The 23,093-nt window shown below is 46.0% G+C and overlaps 2 protein-coding genes across 3 annotated transcripts in view; one reads left to right on the top strand and one right to left on the bottom strand.

Moving 5' to 3' along the window:
- Positions 1 to 23,093, top strand: part of LOC120948228 (uncharacterized) — a 302,677-nt gene that overhangs the window by 32,861 nt on the left and 246,723 nt on the right. The window lies entirely within an intron of this gene.
- On the bottom strand, positions 6,301 to 21,997 carry LOC120947582 (uncharacterized). Of its 2 annotated transcripts, XM_049607923.1 has the most exons (12): positions 20,187 to 21,997; positions 14,961 to 17,012; positions 14,159 to 14,566; positions 13,875 to 14,035; positions 11,857 to 12,126; positions 11,542 to 11,779; positions 11,365 to 11,466; positions 10,811 to 11,276; positions 10,633 to 10,708; positions 10,387 to 10,493; positions 8,601 to 9,218; positions 6,301 to 7,628 (listed from the first exon to the last, which is right to left on the bottom strand). In XM_049607923.1, exons 2-11 carry the CDS (start codon positions 16,769 to 16,771, stop codon positions 8,643 to 8,645), a joined length of 4,215 nt encoding a protein of 1,404 aa, XP_049463880.1. In that variant the 5' UTR covers positions 16,772 to 17,012; positions 20,187 to 21,997; the 3' UTR covers positions 6,301 to 7,628; positions 8,601 to 8,642. The 2 variants fall into 2 exon arrangements, with proteins under 2 accessions (XP_049463880.1, XP_040218965.2); XM_040363031.2 differs by having other exon boundaries at positions 6,301 to 9,218.

Raw genomic sequence — 23,093 nt, 5'->3', positions numbered from 1 at the left:
GCAGCATATAGCGAGGGCGAAACCTCGGCGAGTAAGAAGCTGTCCACAGAAGAATGGGTACCCACATCGATCCAAGCTGCAAAAATACCCCCTACCACAAACGCGTCGAAAAAAGCGAGAATCCAAGCGGCACTGGCACGACTTATCGAAGTGCAACAATTAGAGAAGGAAATAGCTCTGAAAGAATTCGAGCTTAAAATGGCGAACCTGAAGCATAAACAGGAAAGAATTATGCTTCAAATCGAGGAGGCAAAAAGATCGAAGCGATCTTTCGCAAATAGCTCCTCGAATATGAAGCAGAGTGTACGCGAGCAGCAGCAGTGTAACGCAGCAGCGAACGTTTGTGAAGTGGTTGAGAGAGTGCGCATCGGAACGGTACCAGCAAACCCTGCGGCAGTAGCAATCGTGGAAGCAACAGCTCGTACCGAACAACACGCGTCGGCGCAACCACCTTCCCAGCCACAAAACTGCTCTGCTGCCAACGCACGCACACAACTAGGCTGCGAAACGCGGGACAACACGCTCCCTCATGAGACGGTCCAATCTCGAGGAGCAGAACCGTTGACGAACATTTATGCGTTGAGATCCATGGTACCGAGTGTACCATTCCGCATAGTGTCCGCCAGAAACCAACAAGGACAACAAGCCATCGAAACAATAAGCACCCTCCAAGAAGAGCCAGCGACAACACCGGTGCAATCTATACTGGCACGAAGCGCTGGTGAAGCCGGTAAGCCAGAACCACCGGTGATCAGCTGGACGGCAGGCGCGACGAGAGATGGTTCGAGCGTGAGCAAGGAGGGATTGGCGAATGCGACGGGAGGCGACAACAGGCAATACGAGTTCGCCAATACTCGTAGCAGCATAAAGCTAAGTTGGCCGCCTCAAGAACTTTTCTTCACCTCATTAATGAACACTTTTGCTCACTTTCAGGGACAGTCGATACCGCCGTTCCTGAAAGGGGAGCCAAAGTTGATGATCGGAACGATACACACCGATCTGACAGCACAACCCGAGATAGGCAGCACTGGCGTACCGGCTACCGATAGAAGCCGGTTGAGATGGTCGGCCTACAGTTTCGGCAGCTTTGTCGGGGCCACATCCAGACAGAAGCTAGTGCGGTGCTTTCATAGCGACGTACAATTCCTGCGTACAACGACTCTAAAAGAGAAGAATGTACAAATTAGTGAACGCACACATACACTCACCGACACAAACAGAAGTAGGGTTATGTTTTCACGATGCGCGTTGCAGGACAGGTGTACGGACCAAATGAATATGTGGTTTTGCATTCAACCAGCAATCGGTAGAGAAAATCGGCGAAAAGTAACACCGCTTGTAGATAGGAGAAGGTTGATCGCTGGGTTGATCGTAGGGATGCGAAATCGTATGAATAAGAAATACGAAAGGCACAAAGCACGCGTTGAGAATCAGGAGAGGCTGCCAACAACACAACTTTTATACTGGCAGGATAGGGAGGTGGCTGTCTATAAACGAACGCTAATGCGATATCTAAAATCATATCGAAAGCCGAAAATATGTACATCGTGCAGAATTTGAGTAAATCCTGCTTTACTAAGGATTTACGGGGTGGGGTGTTGGCACGATGTGCACCTCGTGCAGATTAGCTGCCGTAATATTTACAAAACAACGAGCTGTCAAGGACAGCTCGAATAATTCGCAAAAGAAACTCCAGATGGCGTTGTTAGATAAAGATAAAGATTAGATAAAGACGAACATATATCCCAAATATGAAACAACTGGCTATGTTGAAAAACATAACCAATAAGGGAAAAGTTCGAGAAAGGTCGCTAAGCGAGGTTACTTAGGGTCAAGTAGATCAGCTGGTGAAAAACAAAGCGCCATTGAAGACGCTTAGTTGCAATTTATATACGAAGAAAGACAGACCAATTTTTGAACTGATCGGCGGAACCCTGAATACGCGAGCGACAGTTACAAAAATTCTGTAGCAGCAACTGAAATAAACATAAAGCTACACCCGTGGCAACACGTACCAACACAGGAGACCATCTAACGAAATACAACGTAGAAACAAGTATGAGAGAAAACGACAAATTTATTCCAAGGCAGTTGTTTAATTAACCGAAACTCACAAATCTCGCATTTAAGCGATTCAGCGACTAGCGCTAGAACATAAAAGGTTGTTTACACTTGGTTATCTAGCCGACCTGCAGCGACCCTGCATTGTTAGAGACTTATAGTAATTCTTAAATACTGGCAACTTAGAACAATGAACGAAGGGAGCATGATTGATGGATGTTTGATTTGCAATTATTTTAAATAATTGTCGATCTATAACTTTATACAAAAGCTGGAACACCTCGCCAAAGAAAACGGGCAGTACTGAATAAAAAATCATTTTACTGGAAGACGAAAACACTCTTTTATAAATGAAACTCGTATAACTCTCAATCCTTCTGTGGTTTAGAACACAACTTACAACTTACAACAGTTTACGAACTGAGCAAACATAAGCATTCTAAGCAGGATTAGCCAAACTACTATTGGAATTGCCTTCCATCTACTTTGGTATTGTTGAATGCCATTTTGAGATCACATACCACACTAAACTGTGGCTAATTTTTTTTTTTGTCATTCACTTTAAAGTGGTTTTCAGATTCATCAAGGGGCGCCCCAGAGAGATGTTGTCCCTTAAAAAGCTGTAAAACTTCAGTTAAGCACGAAAGACTTATGACACAACAGTAATTTCATATGTGCAAAAAATAACAGATTAATAGGAATCTACACCCCGATCAGCACCCTCATAGAAGCAAGCCCCTTGTCGTTCTGAGCCCTCTGCCAATTGGATTAGGGGGCACAACAGCACACAACCATAGTAGGGAAGGACAGGGAGTGAGCAAAGTGTGGAATGCTTCTATAGGCAACGGGAACAAAAAAAAAGGAGCAACATCCCTGCCTACTGGGCTTGTTTTTACCGCAGCAATTAGACACAGATTTGTCATCGGTATGACACTTTATTAATTTTCTGCCCACCCTTCAGTCGGCCAATGTTTAGCGACAGGGCCGGAAGTATCAAATCCTCCGTGTCCACTGGTAGGGTGTCGAGAGCCTGCAAACAAACATCCTTTCTAACAGGGTCCGTTTTTCCAGCGGAGAAAAACACAAACGCACACCCTACTACCCGGTTGTCTATCGAACGCCAGCCAAAGTCAACCGAATTAGCCGTCAAGGGGATGGAAGGGGTGATGGAGGAGGTGAGTTTGTCTTGTGCACCCCCTATAGTTGTCCTACACCTGACACTGATCTTTTAATATCCTGTTACAGAGTAACTTGGTCCCTTCCCGTCGGTGGCAAATGTTGAACCAATTGGGCTCGCTTGACTAGGCGTTGAATTGAATCATATTTTTAATATAGAAAAAAGCCGGCATTCAAGCAATCTTCCATCTCAACTAACGTCATAAGTCATATTTAATTTGTCCCTACCCTCGACCGTACCGCGTCATAATGCGTCATAACTGGATGCAATGAGAAACAAATTGGTTATGCTGATTTTACGGCTCGTTTTCCAACGTTTTCCGCGAGGGGGCGGTAGGACACACATCCCGTGTGTCAGGTGCGCTATTTCACAAGTTACTGTGCTACTGGCCCGCCATAGGCCATAGCGAAGGATACATCATTTAGTGATGCCCTTCGTATTGAGGTCACTTTCCAGCTGCGGTCGTAGAAACTGCTCCGGCGGTAGGGTGTTAAAGGCTGCTAATGAACCGTACCGTTATCGGGAGGGGACAACGAGGTAGGAGAAAGGACGAACAGAGGACCAGGGAGGTGTTGCATGATTCGATAAGGGTTCGGGTTGGCAGGCCAAAAGCGGATTGGATTCGGATCAATTAGAGCGGAGATTTAGGTGGCTGGAAGAGTGAAGCGGGTGAATTGGAACGTATTGTAATGGTGCAGATTATAGCAGGCACGAGCATATGCTTCATTGTTGAGCGTTGAAACACACATATGCAGCAATTCCGAAGAAATAAATAGTTCACGAATAGAACAAATTAGTAACTTACTCTACAATGAACACATTAGCCACTCATGCTGGTTGTCAAAATTATCACGAGTGATAATATTTAGTGTGCCATGCTGCGAGTTTCTAACCGGACGAATTTCGCAAGCTTTTGGCGTAATGGCTTGAGGGACTTTAGCTGCAATATAAACAGAATAGCTGGAAAAACATCGCTGTGGAAGGTTAAACGTGAAATTCGGGTAAGCATCATCGAAAGGACAACTGAGTCGCTTGATAAATGTATACAACACTTGTCGGAAACATGAAACAACAAGGGATGGATTGGTGATCAATACAACGAAGATTAAATTATTTTATGATTAGGATGAAGGTAAGGTGAAATACGTGAATACTGAAAAAAATCCAGATAGTGGCCAGCAAGTTGCCATGGCCGTTGATGATGACCAGTCCTCATCTAGAGAGATTGAATGATTAAGCCCGCGTTAAAATGCTGCTTAGCCTCAGTGAAATTGAACGTGAACATTTCATCTTTTCTATTATATTTCATTTTTTTTTTATTAGAATATTGCTTATCGTACACCAAAAGAAAGGATATTCTAAAGTGACCTTAAAGCGACCTTTACTTGTATGGGTTACTGACACTGCGCTCTAATATGAGCGAAACATTAAAGTGAAAAGCTAGATTATAAAATCGTGTCCACACTGTACGGCATATTTACCGCCCTAAGTGTCCCCTTTTTGTTCGGAATATGACACTTTGGGTGAATGCGCTTTATTATAAATTCTAAAAAGTCTTCTTATCACATTTAAAAAAAGGACTTACAGATCACGTACAGAAAGCCAAGCCCATTAGCCCATTCAAGCATCGTGCCGCTGTCATTAGACTGATAAAAGACAAATCCTTTAAATGCTACGTCTTTAAGGTGGTTTGTAAACTCCTGTATTTGTAATTAAACATCGGTTCAAACCCTGTAAGTAGTAGAGATGGGCATTTCGCTTCATTTCAGCGAACGTGAATGAATCGAGTCGTTCATAACCTCAATGAATGTGAATGTGATTCGAACTTTTACACATAGCAATACCTGTAGATAGTGGCGCACTTTCAGATCCCTGGGCGGTAAGAAGAGTTAAGGCCTTCTGTGTTGAGGGGGATGCTCCAGCCCTTTTCGCTAATATAGGGCCATAATCTGCCAACTGTTACATACTGGACTAACGATCCATGGAGCCCACCTTGTCCGCCATAGCCTGTACAGTTTGTGAATCGCTACACTAATCGAAAATCGCTTGAACTACAAGTCGGGTGGCCCAATCGCATGAACAATAAGGCAATATTGACAATGTATCACTTGACGCTAAAACGTATTGGGTAGTTTAAAATCGACTTGTTTTGCATATAAATTTGCGAATGTTGGTAGTTTTTTCTGTTGATTTAAAAAAATGAACATTAATGCATGCACTCATTTTGTGATTTTTTTTTCGATGTGTCGAATGAACCATAGCGTTCTACTCTTATTAACCGAGGCATTAATTTTTTCACGTGAACTGAACAAACCGTGCGGTTCTGGTTCATTTGGCACACCTCTAGTATGTAGTGAAATGATGTTCACATGATGAGACAAAAAAGGTGGGAAAATCAATAATCTTTAGCGATTATTGAATCATAGTGGATTTGTAACATAATCAATGTATGAATCATTCATGAATCTAAAAATTAGAGATTTAGTTTTATTGAATCACTTTGATGATTCATTCAGATTCATTAAGCTGAGTCTGGATTACCCATCTCTAGTATTTTGGGTGGTTTTGATAGAAGGAAATACCCGCATTTAGAGGATGATTGTAACGTAGTATTTAATTACCTACTTACTTATCCGGCGCTATAGCCGCTTTGCGGTCTTGGCCTGCCTCAGGAGTGTCCGAAAACGCTCACGGTCTCGCGCCTTCATCTGCCGATACGTTATCTGGACCTCAATGGTGGACGCCTCCACGCCATCCTGTCACCTCAATTTGGGCGTACCAGGCCTCCTTTGTCCTTGTGGACGGCCTAAAAGGACTTTAGGAAACATTACTTCTACTATTCTATTCTGTTAGCTACAACCCCCCTCCCCGGGTACTGCTCCATACATTTTTCGTTGATCATCTTCAAACATCGTAACAAGATAAGTGGTAAAATAATGAAATTAGTAAACAAAGAAATAGTTAAAGGCATAGTCAATACTTACGTTGTCCTCGTTCTTAACAGTGTCCCATTTTCTCATTGTAAATCTATGTGCAATCAATGTACACAAAAATCCATTAAATATGTTTTACCGGGCTGTTATTGCCCACTTGTAATTATTTCATTTTTATACATTTTTTTGTATTTTCTTGTTACGAAACTATATTATCCGATTTCCTCCAAATTCCTGTTCATTTTGTCCATCCATAGCATTCATTCCTTTCTTTCTTTCTCTCTCTCTCTCTCTCTCTCTCTCTTTCCATCTCTCTTTCCATCTCTTTCCATATTTTGTCCCAATCACTGAAGCGTTTTCGTTTAATAAAGCAGGTTTACATAACTGCTACTCTCATAACTCTACATAAAAGTATGTGATTTTACAACACACACCGAAAACACACACGTATCCACAGGACCCCCCCTTCACCGGTGGTTCTCCACTACTTGCGTTTGCACTAGCTCACTCAACAATGTGTCCAAGTTATATTTATTACCAGCAGAAAAATCATCCTAGCTGGTGCTCGTGATGGTGGTGGTGTTGGTGTAGTAATGATCAACGTGGTACGGTCCCTGCCCTACTATACATCGATCGCTTTCGATCGATGCCAAATGGTACTTTCCCTTGAACTTTATACATCTATATAATCGTAAAAACTAGACTAAATTTACATGCTTTCTATATTTCAGGCCAACAACACTGTGTTGTTTTGCACATAGTAGTAGTATTAGCGTTTAATGTGTGTGTGTGAGTGTGTGTTTTTATTTTAATAAGTTTGTTTCGTCTCTTAGAGGGTTATGGCGATCGTTCGCTCCCGAAGCAGCGAAATATTCAAAGACCAATTTATTGGTTTTGCTGGTATATATGATCGGTGCTGAATTTATGGGCTGATGGAGTGGAGGAAATTTACCCTTTTCCATGCGTAAAATTGCCCCTAAATAATTATATCATACACCACTCTTTTAGCTTCGTGCGCAGGTAGAACAACATTGCTACAGGAGCTCATTTTTCTTCAAAATAATGTTTAAAAAATGTTCCCCTTCCAACTGTGCGTCGCTAATTTCTGTGTCATATCTATTAAACATATCTATTCAGCGAAGCATACCTGGTATCCGATGTGTGGAGTATGGGTGGTATGTGTGTTTCAATAGCAATGCGGAGGATGAGGGCGATTGATGGAGTATCAATTACCAATGCTACACTCATCTGCAAATCCTTATCTCTTTCACGCACTCCCTATTTCTTACACTAATTGAAGGTGTTAAACACGCACAAAACGTAACTGAAATATTGCTAGCAGTTAATAATAAAAAAAAGAGCTGGTAGATCAAAACAGGAAAGGTAAAACTGCGCGCGCGTTCATTATATGTACTAAAATGATTTATACTCGATAACGAGGAGGAGTTGTTTTCGAGCTGAAAAGAAAGAAAAGAAAGACTCACTAAGCATACATATAATGCATACGGCCAAAGTGCACACGTAGGATGGCCCTGTTTGTTTCTAATGTTCTGTTACAAACCAATTCCAGACATGTATTATTATATTCCTACACTATTTACAGCAAGCCATTCTTCATTATTCTGATTCACAACTTCGGCCACCCTCAACTCGGTACGCGTGGACATTTACAGTGCTATTGATGAAATTCGATGTGTGTGTGTGAGTCCGCACGTAGTAACCCTGGCTTAACAGAAATTTTAAGTAAAACGCTAATTAGAATGGTGTTTCAATTCTTCGACACGCGATGAATATTTAAATGCATTAAACAAACTTAACCTTTCTTTTACTATTCACATACACGCGCCTCGGGGAAAAACACTAACACACGCATTATGTGTGTGATCCCACACTTTTAAACTTGAAAATTAGTTTTCACGCGCGCAAGAAGAAACGAAATGGTGTCAAATTAGACAAAACCGAGAAGATGGTGTTGGAAATAGACACACCTAGGAAGCAAAGATTGTGGTTCTGTGCATGCATAAAATCTTGGTTCGGGTGGTAAGTTAAAAAGAGGATGCGGAAGAGAGAAACGCAACCCGATTCATTTGTTCATCTGGATCCGAACATGCGGACCTAACTAAAAAAAGAAGACTCATCCCTATCCGCTACTTGACGCCTTCTACAGAGCGATATTTACGGTCAGAGCATTATATTCGCACTTGCGTGAGTGCTGCCATGTCTCAAAACTTTATGTACGCACAAGCACAACACGTCTCTTTTCTGCCCGCATACCTATCACTGACTTCTTCTCCACTGTCGATGTTTACGGCCGTTTCGCACCGTAAAAGAGATCACGGAAGAACGATCAAGAAAGCTCAACGGGATCACTGGTAGTAAAAAAAACAAGAAAAAAATAATAGCCGCTTACATTATGAAGCGTAACATACTTAAGCTTAACAGTTTAGATCCCTCCTGCTGTCTCTCTGCAGCTAAACTCTGGCATTTCCGGGACCACTGCCACTTGCCCCTGCCCCGCCACGACCCGCTGGCCGGTCGTGCCACTCCGGGTCGTTCGGATCGTCCTCCTCGACGAACAGCGATTCGCCCGTATCCGTTTCCTCGTCGTCGATCGCATCCTCGTCGTCGTCGAGCATCGGCTTGGCGGAGGGTGGCACTATTTCGTACTGCTGCGACTCATTGCGGCTGTTCAGCAGCCGCTGCATGATCAGCTCCTGCTCCCGTCGCTTCGCCAGCATCAGATCCTCGTCGTCGAAATCTTCCAGATCGGTCTCGGTCGCCGACAGGGTCGTCGCCGTCGAGGTGTTCGAGCTGAGCGCGTTCTGATTGTTCAGGCCCAGGCTGGCCGGGGCCAGATTAACGCTCGAGTTCACCCTCAGCAGCACGTTGTTGTTGCGATGCAGCGGACGGCGGAAGGGTAGACCGTTCCGTCCGGTTAGCTTGCTGAGACAGTCGTTGTCGAGGTGATCGCTCGGCATCGAACGCAGCATGTCTTCGAAGATATCGTCTGCTAGCGGGAACTGCAACGCTTCATAGGGCGAAACAACCTGTAAAGAGTAAAGCAAACCGATGTTATTCATGTAATACGGAACATTGATTTCAAATATGCCTAATAAAAAGTAATTACACAACATCTACATTGATCATATAGATGCCACAAGCAGTGCTGCAGAATGTCATGAGTATCACGAGATTGTCACCAACGAAAACAATGAACATATCCGTGGTAGCTTGATGCTCATTGCTGATAGTCAATAAAAGTGCGTCATGACATGCTGAACACGACATGTGAATTCTGGAGTCCAACGCGATACTCTGACTGACAAGCTTAGCTTAATGCCGGCGCAAGCATAATCATGATTTTTTCTTGCTGTGAACAGTGCTGCCAAATGCCACTGTTTCAGTCATCAACACTCATGACTGAAACGAAGTTCAAATCAGATAACGCACACAACTGAGATGATCAGTGACGATACTCAAACAGTTGGAGGATCAATCACATGCTTGGTGACATTTTGATTAGCACCCCCCACCTCCCGCCGACAAAAATGTCTCGACCAAGTGACTGACCAAGAGTTGGTTGCACACAATGTCACCAAGCATGTGATGGTCGCAACAACTGTTTGAGGCTTGCTTCTGATCATCACAGTAGAGCTCGTGACGCTGACACGATTTTGTTTCAGCCGGAATTTGTCATGACTATGTCAGTGACCGGCCCGTCTCGTAGAACAGTCGTCAACTCGTACGACTTAACAACATGCCCGTCATGGGTTCAATCCCCAAATGGACCGTGCCGCCATACGTAGGACTGACTATCCTGCTATGGGGGGAAATTTATTAGTCACTGAAAGCCAAGCCCACAAGTGGTACAGGCAGGTCTTGACCGACAACGGTTGTTGAGCCAAAGAAGAAAGAAGAAATGTCAGTAACATTTTGCAAAACTGATCACAGCAAAAAAAAGTCGTGACATAGTGACTGACCAAGCGATGGTCGCAAACATGTCATGAGCATGTATTGGTCACACCAACCATTCTGACTATCACCTCTGATTATCAAAATTGAGTACATGACGCTGAAATGGGTTTTGTTTCAGAAAGATTTTTTTATGACATTGACAATATCATTTTGCAGCACTAGCCACAAGTGGAAGGACACGATTGCCGTGACATTTTTTCATTACACACGTTAACACTTTTAAAAAGTATTGTTTCTTACCTCACGCGTATCCGGTGTAATGGTTCCTGCTCCTTGAGCATGTTGATCCTCTCGTTTTGATGACACCGTCCTACGGCGTTCTTTCTTGTGGAGACTCTTGTTAAGCGCTGCATGACACAGAGATGATAAATATAAATTAGAAAAAAACCCTTAAAATTGTCCTTTTCTTTAATTATTCATCTACACTACTTCCAGCACCAGATATCATCATTGAAATAGAGAGAAAGACGGAGAAAATATAATTACCATTCATAACATTTGCTTCGGATAGCTCCTGTCCATCCTGTGGAGTTAGTGGAGTTGATGGACAAGCCGGCGATGACTGAAAACGAGAGTTGATCGGACAGAAAAGTGATTAGTTATAGTATGGCGCAGTTTGCCGAGAGCAAAGCCCTTCAGTAGAATCGTGCCACACAATACTAACATCATGATCCACCATTGGCGTTGGCGGTGCAGGCGACGTCGGGTCAGGTGTATTGCCGCCGCTTGACCCGGCCCGGCTGTCGGTGCGCCGCTTAGCGCGTGGTCGGCTCCACGGGAACTTCAGGACCGAGCGGAACTTTTTGCGCTCCTCCTGCAATGCTCGGTCGTGCTTCAGCATGATCGTTTCCTCCGAGATGTCTTCCTCGTCCTGCGCCGGTATCACAATCAGCTGCTGCTGCTGATACGCCGCCTCAACGTACCCAGTGGTGGGCACGATCGTCGCCGACGGCGTGGTCGTTTTCGTGCCGTTCGGTGGAATCGCACCGTCAACCTTCACGGGCGTCGTTGTCGGATTTTCTTCCGTGGATAACTCCATGCCGATCGTAAGTTCGTTGGCGGTTGCTGAGCTATCCATTTGACTGTTGAGCGATTCGTCCCCATTTTCCTGGTAGTCTATGATACGCCACCTGTGATGAGATGAGAAAAGAAGAACAAGTTTGAGTATCGCTTGATCGGTTGCCATCGAAGCCACGGCCTTATAATATAGTTACGTACTTTGGTACAGCAATATCCTTGTATTGTGGTAGCGACACCCTAGAGGCGGGCATGCTCGGAATAACGATGCTATCGATGTTGTAAGCACTGTTACGATACCGTCTATGAGAGAAGAGAGGACAAGAGAAGTGAGTAAATTCTATGGAACCGCACTTTTTAAACTGCGGTTAAACAAACCTTTCGCTTCGATTGTTGGGCGTCGGTGAGGTGTTTCTGCTGCGACTCACGCCACCCTCATGGCCATCGTAGTACTCATAACAATGGGAAGATTTTCGCGATTTGCTCACACCGTGCTGATTCTTGTTGTTTCGGTGCCCGTTCGGGCCCGGCCGCGAGCCGTCGTACGAATAACCCGCGCCGGATTTACGACTATTCGAAATTATCACATCCCGCTTGGTTTTGGCTTTCTTCGATTCTGTAAAAGAAGAAATCAGATAGCGAATCGATCAGTGTCAATTCTTTCCGTAGCGTAGCACTTTCGTTGAGACTTACTATTTCCACTATCACCCGTGTAGCGATCGTTACTCTTGTACTTGTTACTGGTCATCGACTCGTACTTCCGCTTGCTGTCCGAGCTGACGTAGCGTTTGCCGTGCGAGGAGGATGGCGCCATTTCATCGCCAGACGAGAAGAATCCTCCGCGTACGGTCGCTCCCGGTACCGATTCTAGCAGACTAGCAGGTGTGACTTTGCTGCGAATCATTTTGCTTTGCCATTCCGGCTTTCGCATTATTGCCTCCAGATGTATGCTGTGCGAAATGTCTGGAATGGGAAAAGAACAGTTTTACATTGCATTTAGGTGAATGAAAAATATCAGTTGATTATCAGTGCAGTGGCCTTGCTGAGGTATAATAGTTTTGTTTTGCATAAGAATAAGCAAGGGCAAGGAGTAACATGGTTAATGGACAAAAAAAAACAGACTATTGCATGTCATTTTAGATGGAGAGTCATTCAGTCGGCTCTATTATAATGGCAACATTCATTACACAGTCTCAACCTCGATCCGCTCTTTGTTTTTAGTTAAACGCTCCATAATAACATACCACCTCCAAAACGGGCGCAGGCCCACATATCCGGGGATGTTGATAAAAAGGTACACAAACACACAAACAGACACACACACACACACACACACAATCACCATCCGCCACCAAAGAAAGGCGGCGAAGAGAGGTGCACTGGCTGGTTGCTAGTTCTTGAAGCGCATGCGCGCCGGTATGCATTTTCCACGCCGGAACGCGCGCATTGCGCGGCGTGAGGAGTAAAAGGGAAAGGGGGCAGTCGTCAACAAGAGCAAAAACACAAAAAACGCCACAAATTCTCCCCGCACAACGTAACGTAACGAAAATTTTGCGCGGGAAATTTTGCTCTCACTCTCCAACCCCGTAGCACAGCAGCGCAGCGCCGCCACGTACGGTCGGTCACACCAATATGCTTCTGCCGTTGATGCTACTAACCAGGGGCGGCATAACGAAGATGTATGCGCGGCACTAGGCAGCAGGGGGGTTGTGATGTCTGTTACACGATGAAGTTGTTGGTATTGATGTGGGGCCGTGCGCCGTCACTGTTAGTGGCGATTGCGTACCCACACCGAGAGAGCGAGTATCAAAGCGAACACACGAGCGAATCATACCGTCTGTCGGGGTCCGTCCTACGTAGCACGGAACGCATTATGCACGGGCGATAGGGTTTACGCTATTCATTACATTGCACATCGCATACATTCTCGCCGTTGTAGAGCTGTACACAACACATATGCAAACCAGATGCCCAGGTCAAACTTTCTTTACTTATTGCTGTCCAACAGGAGAGCTTGCTGTTCGGTGAGATCGAGGTGCGCGACAGAGTTTGGATGCATCGAAGCGAAGGGATGATGCAGACCAATAAAAGCAGCTGCAAAACATGAAAACATACTTTTTTTCTACACAAAAAGACAGAACTAGAAGACAATTGTAAAGCAGCGATGATCAATATGAAGCGATTAAATCAAACAGAAATTTTAGTTTATGTGGAGCGTTGCAAAAAAGATTGACTCATCGTTCGTTGCTGTTCTACCTACTTTACTAACAATATTTTCACACACTCACAACCCAAGGGCCCTACTTCTCACTGGGGGGTTCGTATTAATTCCCACATTTACACACACACCAAGAGACCCGCATCGCTAGCAGACAAACAAACCGCCCTGTTGTGATTTTTCGCTCCACAATAGTTCTCGCTACCAACGACCGTCATCTGACGTTGGAACGGAACCTTTCCATTCACCGGAGGTCGTAAGACCCACTAACTGATTGATTTCCACCGCGTAAGTGATATCACACTTGTGCTCGGGTGAATAAACGAACCACCGAACGAGCACAACAAGCATAATACAGAAAAAGGTGGCGCGACGAAACGCGTTTAGCGTTTCTGTTTCGATTACGACGTTTTGATAGTTTGCGGGAAGAAATAGTTTGTCTTTTTGTAGCATTCGTCACAGCCTGCACAAGCAGTCAAGTGTCGTTTCTTACCTTCTGGGAAACTCAATACTGGATGGAAGCTTGCATCGAGCAGTGCCACACGTTCCGGGAACGTCATCGTGTCCAGCGGTTCCCTCAGCGCAGTTGGATCGGTACGTCCCGTGCACAGGGCACAGGGTTGGAGTGGCCACTGGCAACCGCACTTGACATTGCTATTGCGTAGGAGGAAACAGGAGAAAAAGGGCAGAAAGAGAATTAATAATTAAAACTGTACTCTATGTTTGCTGTATCAAACTTCTCTCCCTGCGGGCGATGTGGTCATCGTTCTCCATTACCTGGGTTTGGCTGCACGCTTCGATATGGTGTGCATGTTGTGCGTTTGCATCAGCTTCCGCTTCCGGAACCGTGCCCGACAGTAGGGACGCGTCCGGGAACAACTGGACACCATCTCGGCGTCAGATTCGTCACTGATCGTCGCGTGCGACGTTGAGGGTTTGCTGCTACCCGGCAACTGGCCGCGATATCCATTTACCGATTGCTGCTGCTGTTGTTGCTGATGCTGATCATCGACACCGGGCGTTTCCTCTAGCACAACAGGACCCTTGTTTTGGCGAATTTTGTACAGCACCTCGTTATGTTGCCGGATGCGATATTCTAGATCCGCTACACGGGCCACTACCCACGTCCACTTGCTTGCAACGGACGCGCGATCATTGGCCCATCTCCAGGCGGCACGTTCCTTGCTGTTGAGAATAAAACAAGAAAGATACTTATTAGTAAATGTTTCAAAAGTAAAATTATGGAAAGGGGGGTATTGTCGATGATGAATAGGCTTGGATGAGGGTCGATACGTATTATTTACAATCCTTTTTAAAGGCGTTAATATGTAGTTGGATATGGAAGAGTCATAAGCTAACAAAAACGAGATAATCGATGGTTGAACGTTAAGCAGTCACAGAATTTAACTTGAACCTGATTTTAGCCATATAACATAACTCAGAAACATGGAAGATTGTGAGTAAACACGACATATCTTAGTCATTATGATGTTCTAACACATTCATTCTGCCATAAACATTCCTTCAGATTAATCTAAAACGTAAGAAGAATATAACGAAGTGGTATGTAAATACTTACATTGGAAGCGGTTCCTGCATCTCGTTCGTGTATGGTAATGATTCGTCCGCCGATTCGCCACCGGAACTGCTGAGCGTGGCGTCTGAATCGATGGTGGCCTGTACCTGCCGCAGCTCGGCATACAGCATGCCTGCCGTCTGCTCCAGATCTTGCGTGGCCGACCGTTCGAACAGCGGAATAGTGTTGGAGATGTTGGCGACATTGGTCGGATCGGATACACCACCACTGCTACTCGTGGACGGCGATGCCTCGGCAGTACCGATGCCGCTCACCCCCTGAAAGTAGCGACTGTTCAGGACGCGTTTGCTCTGCGTCGAGCAGATCTTGTTCGCGATCGATTCGAGCCGCTTGATGCACGATTTGAGCGCGTTCGCCGAAATGGGTTTCATCTTCTCCGGGGTCGGATCGGGCGGGGGCGCTTGAAACGGGATAATGTCGGGCCAACAGGTGCTGCCGGTGGTACCCTCGGCGGCCGGCAGCCCGCTGTTCATGTTGTGCAGCTGTTTGGCCGTTTCCTTTTCGCGCTTTTTCCAGAACCGCTGGCTGTACTCGAACAGCCCGGCCACCTCTTCGCTTATGTGCTGGCCCATGTACCGGGCAGTCAGCTTGCTGAGGCGCCGCGCCAGAAAGTCCTGTTTCCGCTGCATCTGGGCCTGCATCTTGATGATTTCCGCGTGCTGCTCCAGCCGCTCGCGATCCTTGTTGGGCGAGGAGAGCGACTGGCTACCGTCGGCGCCCGGCACGTCGCACAGATTCGTCACGTCGTCGAAAAGCAGCAGACTGTTCTGGTCAAAGCTTTTAAACACCTGCATCAGATCAATGTCGTTCGTAGCCAGCTCGCGCATCATCTGATCCATTTCGTTGCTATCCCTCAGCTGCATGGCATGCTCGCCGTTACCGCTGACACCGCTGACCCCCACGAGAGAGGAGGACGGTTGGGATGCATCATGGAGCGGGATGCTCATTATATTGCTGGGCAGCTGGTGTATGTGTTGTTGCTGTTGCTGCTGCTGTTGCTGTTGCTGCTGCTGAAACTGTTGAGCATCTTGAAAATTGTCCTGTGCAACGATCATTTGCGTCGGCGGCAGCTCCATCGACATTAGCTGCTGTTCCTGCAGCTGCAACATGTTGCCCGGCAATACACCGGAGTGGGAGGCAACGACAGCCATATCCACCACGTTGTCCACTGCCATCGGTCCCACCGCGGGCGCTTCGGTTCCGTTCCCTCCTGCGCCACCCATGGCCGCTTCTTGATGCAGCTGCTCCAGGGCAATCTCGATCAGGTCTCGGTTTGTGTCGGCGTCCAGCTTCAAACCCTGCTCGCCGCTGTTGTTGTTCTGTATGTCGTCCACAATGGTTGAGCCAACAACTCCATCGCTGGAACCACCCAACGGCAGGGACATCATGGCCGTTCCCTCGTTCCCGCCGTGTAGTGCTGCCGTTGCTGCTGCTGCTGCTGCTGCTGTAGTGGAAGGTACAACTACACTCTCAGAAACGTCGACTGCGTCAACGATCGCAAGCGATTGATGGTGTTGCTGCTGTGCATCTACGAACTGTTCCAACTGTTGCTGCGCTTGTGTTTGGTGATACTCGGCGTGGGCATTGTCCGGTGCGGTGATGATGGTCGTACCGTCGTACGTTGTCGTGGCGGCCGGTGTCGTTGTGCTGCTGCTCGTTCGCGGAGAGGCACCCGACGCGGCCGAGGAGGACAGTTTGCTTTGGCTTAGAGGCTCGGTAAGAGCGGGTGCCATTTCTTCCACTGCATCGGATCTTTTCTTCACGGGCACCGATGCAACTGCCGCCAGTCCCATTCACCACCACACGACCACAAGCGTACGACACTTTTTTTTATCGTAGAGGGCGTTAAATTTACAATCCGTCGTATGGGGAGCGTGAATGGATTTGTTACGAAGGTATTGCCTTCTGGTGCGATTTTTTCCGGCGGATGTTTCTTCCAACTGGTCCCCAAGTGAAAGGACCGCTTCGATTACTTTCGAAGAAATGTTGCTGGGACGCTGAGCTTCGTAGTGTCTTCATTCGTGTGTACACAACCTGAAAGGAAAGATAAAAGTCGTTATTAGTATCAAATCAGGAAAACTTACAGGTTTTTCAAGTAAATTGCAGCAGTAACGAAGCTTTATTTTACACAGCACCCGGAATTGCATCACTTTTTTGGTTAAAAAACGTCTGCAGCGAATTAGTTGCACCCATTGGAAATAATTACATCAAGAAATGTCCTTATTTATTTTAATTATAATTATTTCTTTCATTTCAGCGGAATTATCTCACATCACACCTCCCAACATGTAGGATAACAAACCCAATAGAACATGCATGACGAAATAATTCATGTCAGTTCATGTTTCATTCCTCATCGTGTTTGCTCTTTCCAATACACACACAGCCATGGTTAGAATAAAATCCCGAAATCCCTATCTAACAACCTGGCACAGAGAGGAGCAGAGACAGAGACCGCGAGTTCTATTCGCGGCCCAAAATACACGCACACACACACATTGCGAAACGAAATTGCGCTACGCCGGCATTCGCCAAAAACATGCTCCCCACGCACACAACCGAACGAACCGTCGAACGAGCGCGGTGCGGTGTCTCTTTTCGCACACTTATCATACAGACACAGATGCATACCCTTTGCCCAAAGGGTGTTTGACGTTCGGTCTGTTGTTTGTTGGAACAGTGTGTTCCAAATAACGACGCATTTCCTTTTACCGCTGCTGCTGCTCCTTCTGTGTTTTTGCAGACGGTCGTGAACCTTATTTTTGGGGAGTTTCTAACCTTACATCGCCCAAGTGCACAGAGCATTTGTTCAACTTTGCAGCAAGATTTCATCATCCGCTAGGAAAATCTCTCAAAAGCACTTTCACTCGCTCGAATGTGGATGAGCGGCGCCCGGAAATGGTGCCAGTACAATGGAACACTTGCGCGAGGCAAGTGTACAATCCACAGCTTTCGTATTTCGTTCTTGTAAGCCGTCCGTTCTCACATCGAACTAACCGTCTCACCATGTGATGAAAGTGCGGGCAGAGACGGCAGCCACAACCCCCAACGACGAATCGTCGTGTATGAGCAGAATTACACACCACACACAAGGAAAGCGAACCAACCCCTCGGCGCGGGATGACACACGAGCAGCAGCAGCACCACACGGCAAGAAGACAGTGGATAGAATAATTTCTGCGTACGTGGATATTATTCTGCGGTCTCTGCCCTGGCGGACCACAAACCGACGGAAATGATGCTTCGATGTGGGAAAATGGAAACTGAAAGGCTTGTGGTGTGTCTTTCAAGCGCCTGCTTTGATTGAGTTGTGACTTTCCTTTCGTTCTTCCGATTTTGCGTTTCGTTCCATTGCGTATGGTACACGCGCGTTGTGTGGTGCGTAAGCTCGGCGCGTTACATAACCTAAACGCAGAAGCCTATCTATCAACATGTGCCAGCTCATTCATAACACATGCACTGGGTGACGGTTAGAGTTTAAACGATAAAAAAGCAGAGAGCCTTATCAAAAATGCATCACCTAGTATCTAGCAGTGTTATGGTAGTGGTAAAACATCCGGATATTCGAGCAACATACTGTTTACCAATGATTATTACATTACTACGATAATTCCGTATTTTTTCTTCTAATTCTCGATAATTATTCTTCTTAGTTTTCATTTACTCTCTTTTCAATAAGTTTATGATAGTCTCAACGGTCTACCTATGTTTGTCTTCTTTTATTTTTTTTTTTGGTAGGTCAAGACTAGTTTAGTTAGGCTTAGTTTTTCATGAATTATTTTGTTTATTTGTTAGTGATTAATTAGTTTTAAGTTTGTTCAATTTAGCCTTGATGGCGGATATTGAATTAATAAATGGAATGAAATGAAATAAAATGAAATGAAATTCTCGTGAAACCTAAAGAAAAGAGTCAATCAATTGACGAATTCACAAGAAAATTCTTACTATCGGCGATGGATAGTAATAAACTATGGTCAATTGTAAAATTAATTCGACTTTTATGCTACACCTTATGACAACAGTTTTCTATTTGGAGAAGTTTATTCCTTTTCTATTCTAAAACGTTAGCAGCTGTTTTCTTTGCAGAGTAAATAAGTTTACTAGCATCTTAAGATACGTTTGTCAAATTTCTCTGATATACGTGAAACTACAACTGTGTTAATTATCATACCAGTTTACAAATGTGAAACCAACTGATAATGGCAATTGAATCCTTTCATACAGTTTCCTAAATTCAAATATAAAGCGTTCATGTTACACTAATGATTTGTAGATATGTTGTATGTTTATCTGATTTACCAGCATTCTTCGTTATTTAACCTCTCAGATAAATTTGAAAATTCAGCAGAAAATACGTCGAACAATTCCATCATTACAAGAGCGCTTTTGCGGGCAATGAATCGCACAATAATCCACCATGAAGAGATTTAGTGGAGTAATCCCATTCTTAAACACGCATCGACAGCACTATGACGCAGTCAGTTCATCTATTCTGCATTGTGATTCGCGCTGTCATGCCTTTCCAAACTATTGCCTCTCTTTTCAGAGCAAATATGCTGGCACATTTGTCTTGCGCCAGGGGAAACGAATTTCAAGCCACCATACACCATAGCGAAAGTGCGGCAACATTTTGGTGAAAAAAGAATCTTTCCAAATGGACGGCGCCACACACACCTCATCCCGTGGAGTGGCATTGTACCATCGTCAACCGTTTTTACAGTGATACCGCGTAACACACAACCTCACTGCTCGCATACACACACGCACACACGCGTACGCATCTTCCATCCACAAAACGTTATTTCCATCGCACGCCTGTGTCGCTGGCCAGAGCGCAGCACACTACCGTGCACGCGGCGTATACGCATCGCACACAGCGAACGGTTGTCTGTGTGTTGGTACGCCACCGATATAGGGGCGTACGTACTGCAATCGTATGAGCCGAGTGCGAGGCTGCTCACTGCTCACTTCCGCTCGAGCAAACATAAGCGCGCGTTGTTCAAAATTTCGGTTCACCGCCCAACGCTTCTCTTCCCGTCATGTCAGGGGGTGATGGTGTGAGCGTATGTGGGTCGCTGCCTGGCGGGGGGCCTGCATGCCCATCCAGAAAATGTAACCAAATCGATGCATTCCATGATGTGCGTCGCGATTCGGTACGGCTGCTGCACACACTGACACACGGGGTGGCAATACATGCTCAATACTCACACTGAACGTTCGTCTCACTCACGCGATGCGCACACACCAACAAACGTAAATCACTGTGCCCGCGCTGCTGGAGGGCTACGATGAATGTTGGTATCCGTAGGAGCAGCGGCGGCGGCGGCGTAGTTCAAAGCGATTGCTCCAGACCGAGTTTAATATTGCCACTGCAACAGCTTTTCCTCCCAGTCGAAGATGGACGCCGCGCTGCTTTGCATCACCACCGTGCACACATACACACCAACACAACGGAGGACACGGAATCGCGTTCGATTATGAAACACACAGCCAACACAAACAGGACTATGCTGGTGATAATTGCTGCGTTTTCTGCTCTCGCGGCACCCTTCTCACTTCTCACTCTCGTCTGCTTCTCAGCGATACGCGAATCTTCCGTCTGCTTGCTCGCACACACTATTGCCGGTATGGGTGTGTTTGAACGGGGGGGTTTTATTTTTCTGCTGGGCCCAGTAAAAGATGGGTATGTTAATGATTCCAGCAGCAGCATACGCGCAATCTCGCACACACTCAAACACATTCAGCACACAGTAATCCAGAATGTGACGCGCGATTTTAGATGCAAATTATGCTACAACACCTTCGGGATGGGACATATTTCACCACCCGTGAGCAATTCGCACACCAATCCACTCAACACTGGGCGTATTCGATTTTCCTCGCCATATTTCCATTCCCATCAAGCTCAACACTTTCGTTGGCTTCAAAGGCCTTAATTTTTCCACTTGATACGCTTCCTTCCCTTTCAGCGAGCACACCACCAGCTACCCCCTGCACACACACACACTCGCGCGCACTGTACGATTGTTGCGATGATGGCACATTAAAATGGTGGTACCATGCACACACACACACTGATAGCCGTGCACCTATACACCGCCACCAACACACACACACACGCCTCGCCAGCAATCGATTGCCGTCTTTTTTTTACACTCCCGTGCTTCCTTTCTTTCAGTACACCACCTCGGCGCGCCTCCTGCCGCTTGCTCGCTTCTTCGCACGCCTGTCTGCCTGCTTGCCTCCACTCCTTTCGCACCACGTTTTCTTCTCCTTTTTTTCACTTCACTCAAAGCCGCGCGAGCGTCTCTTTCCCCGTCTCCGCTCTCATACGCGCAGGCAGAGCACACACACACAGACACGCACGCACGCACACACCACCAACACTCTTGCCCGCGCACACGCCGCGGCCGCTATCGCACAGAAACGATGAACACGGAAAAAAGATGGCTTCACCTTTTCTTCATTACGTCTGCTAGGCACGGGAATAGGGACGGTCGCGGTTCAGCACGCACACCCACATCGATTGCACCCATCCGCTGTCACGCACCGTTACCCATCAGTTTGGACAAAAATTCACTCGAAAAACGATTGCTTCTGCACGGTTAAAAGGCAAAAACGCGGACGACGAAAAATGCTGCTGCGTTGCCGTCTCGGGGTCGTTCTGAAATGAGGGAAAGAGAGATGGTTGGCCATACTCTTTGCGCCTCGCACGTTTCTCGCTCGCTCCGCGCGTTGCCTCACACCCGCGGGCACCCAGTCAACATCCTACGGAAATTCGAACACCGAACTTCCGACCATTGCCGAACAGTGCGAGGGACAGAGAGGCAAGGATGCACCTCACGCGTTGTTTCATTTTGGCGTACGTGGGCACGCTTCGAACTTTGGGGTGGGTTTAGTACCGACGATCGATTTCTTGCCCTTTTGCACATACGTGTCCAAAGCGGGAAGGTAGGATTGGAAAATTGCTTTCCGGAGTCGCTTGATGAAGGGTTTTTTTTCATGAAGCCACATATCCTTCTTCGGTGCCATATTTTAATGGCATATAATTCTGCAGTGCCGCGGCAATATTACCGTACGCCATAGAAGCCGACACGAATCCATTGTGAAGTCGAATTTACCATTTTTTGTAATTGATGGTTTATTTTGTTGTATGCATGCCCATGACCTAAAACAATAAAGAGAATATTTTTAAAAAATATTAATGGAAAACAGCATTCCCCATAATCATAAAAACGACGATATTTTACCTCAAATCAAAATCACAAAACAACCCCATGTTCGAAAATCGTCGATGACCTTCGAAGACGGTTACACCACACACCACCTTTCAAAAGCGTGGTGTAAATCGGCTTCAAAACATAAACAATCGTTTTCACACCACATACGGGCATTGCCAGTAAAATGTAACCGATTTTGAACGGTGTGTTTCACGAGGGGCAAAATGCGTCCTGGTAACGCTTGCACAATTGCAATCCAAACAGAAGCAATGCTAGCTGTTCGCAAAATGAAGCATGCACGCAACAAGTGCGATTAAACTATTCCGGTTTAGGAAGGAGATGTACGTCACGATGGCCTGCTTCGGCTTTCGCGCTAGGCTGTCAAATGAGGTCAGGGCACCGAAAGTTGATACTGATTGGCCCTACCACATCGAGCGATAGAAATGGTTCAAACAACTCAAACAAAGTAATACTTGCTCATTTTATGCGGTACAATGGTATAAGAACCGAAAAACTGGCGCATTATCTTGTACCATTTGCGCATTGCACAGCACAATAGGGGGCTTGTGCGGTGCGATCATTCGGAAGGTCACACGACGGTCCAACATTCAAAACAATATTTTTCGGCAAAAATTTATAAAACTGTACCAAGGCGGTACAGAAGCGTACAATGCTTGATCAAATTGAGCAGGAAAATACCTTCTTGTAAGAGTTGAAATGAAAATCAGTACGGCTTACCTTGGATCCTTCCAACCTCACGGTACACGTAGCATTTCCTTTCCTCGCATGGCTCGTGCACGATGGTTGGGTATGGATTTTAGACGCAAATTGTAATGTTTGCGTTTATTTGGACGAATCGATGCCATTACGGGGTACAGGAGGACTCTGCAAAGAA

This window comes from Anopheles coluzzii, chromosome 2, assembly GCF_943734685.1.
Source record: "Anopheles coluzzii chromosome 2, AcolN3, whole genome shotgun sequence".
Lineage (NCBI taxonomy): Eukaryota > Metazoa > Arthropoda > Insecta > Diptera > Culicidae > Anopheles > Anopheles coluzzii.
Note: the sequence above shows the minus strand (reverse complement) of the source record. Positions and strands in the feature narration are given on the sequence as shown.

Excerpts from the sequence above, each read along its gene's own strand:
- LOC120947582 (XM_040363031.2), bottom strand. The coding sequence starts at position 16,771 with ATGGGACTGGCGGCAGTTGCATCGGTGCCCGTGAAGAAAAGATCCGAT. Across the intron at positions 11,780-11,856 it reads CACGGGTGATAGTGGAAATA|AATCGAAGAAAGCCAAAACC; the intron begins GTAAGTCTCAAC and ends CTTCTTTTACAG. Across the intron at positions 11,467-11,541 it reads CCCAACAATCGAAGCGAAAG|ACGGTATCGTAACAGTGCTT; the intron begins GTTTGTTTAACC and ends CTTCTCTCATAG.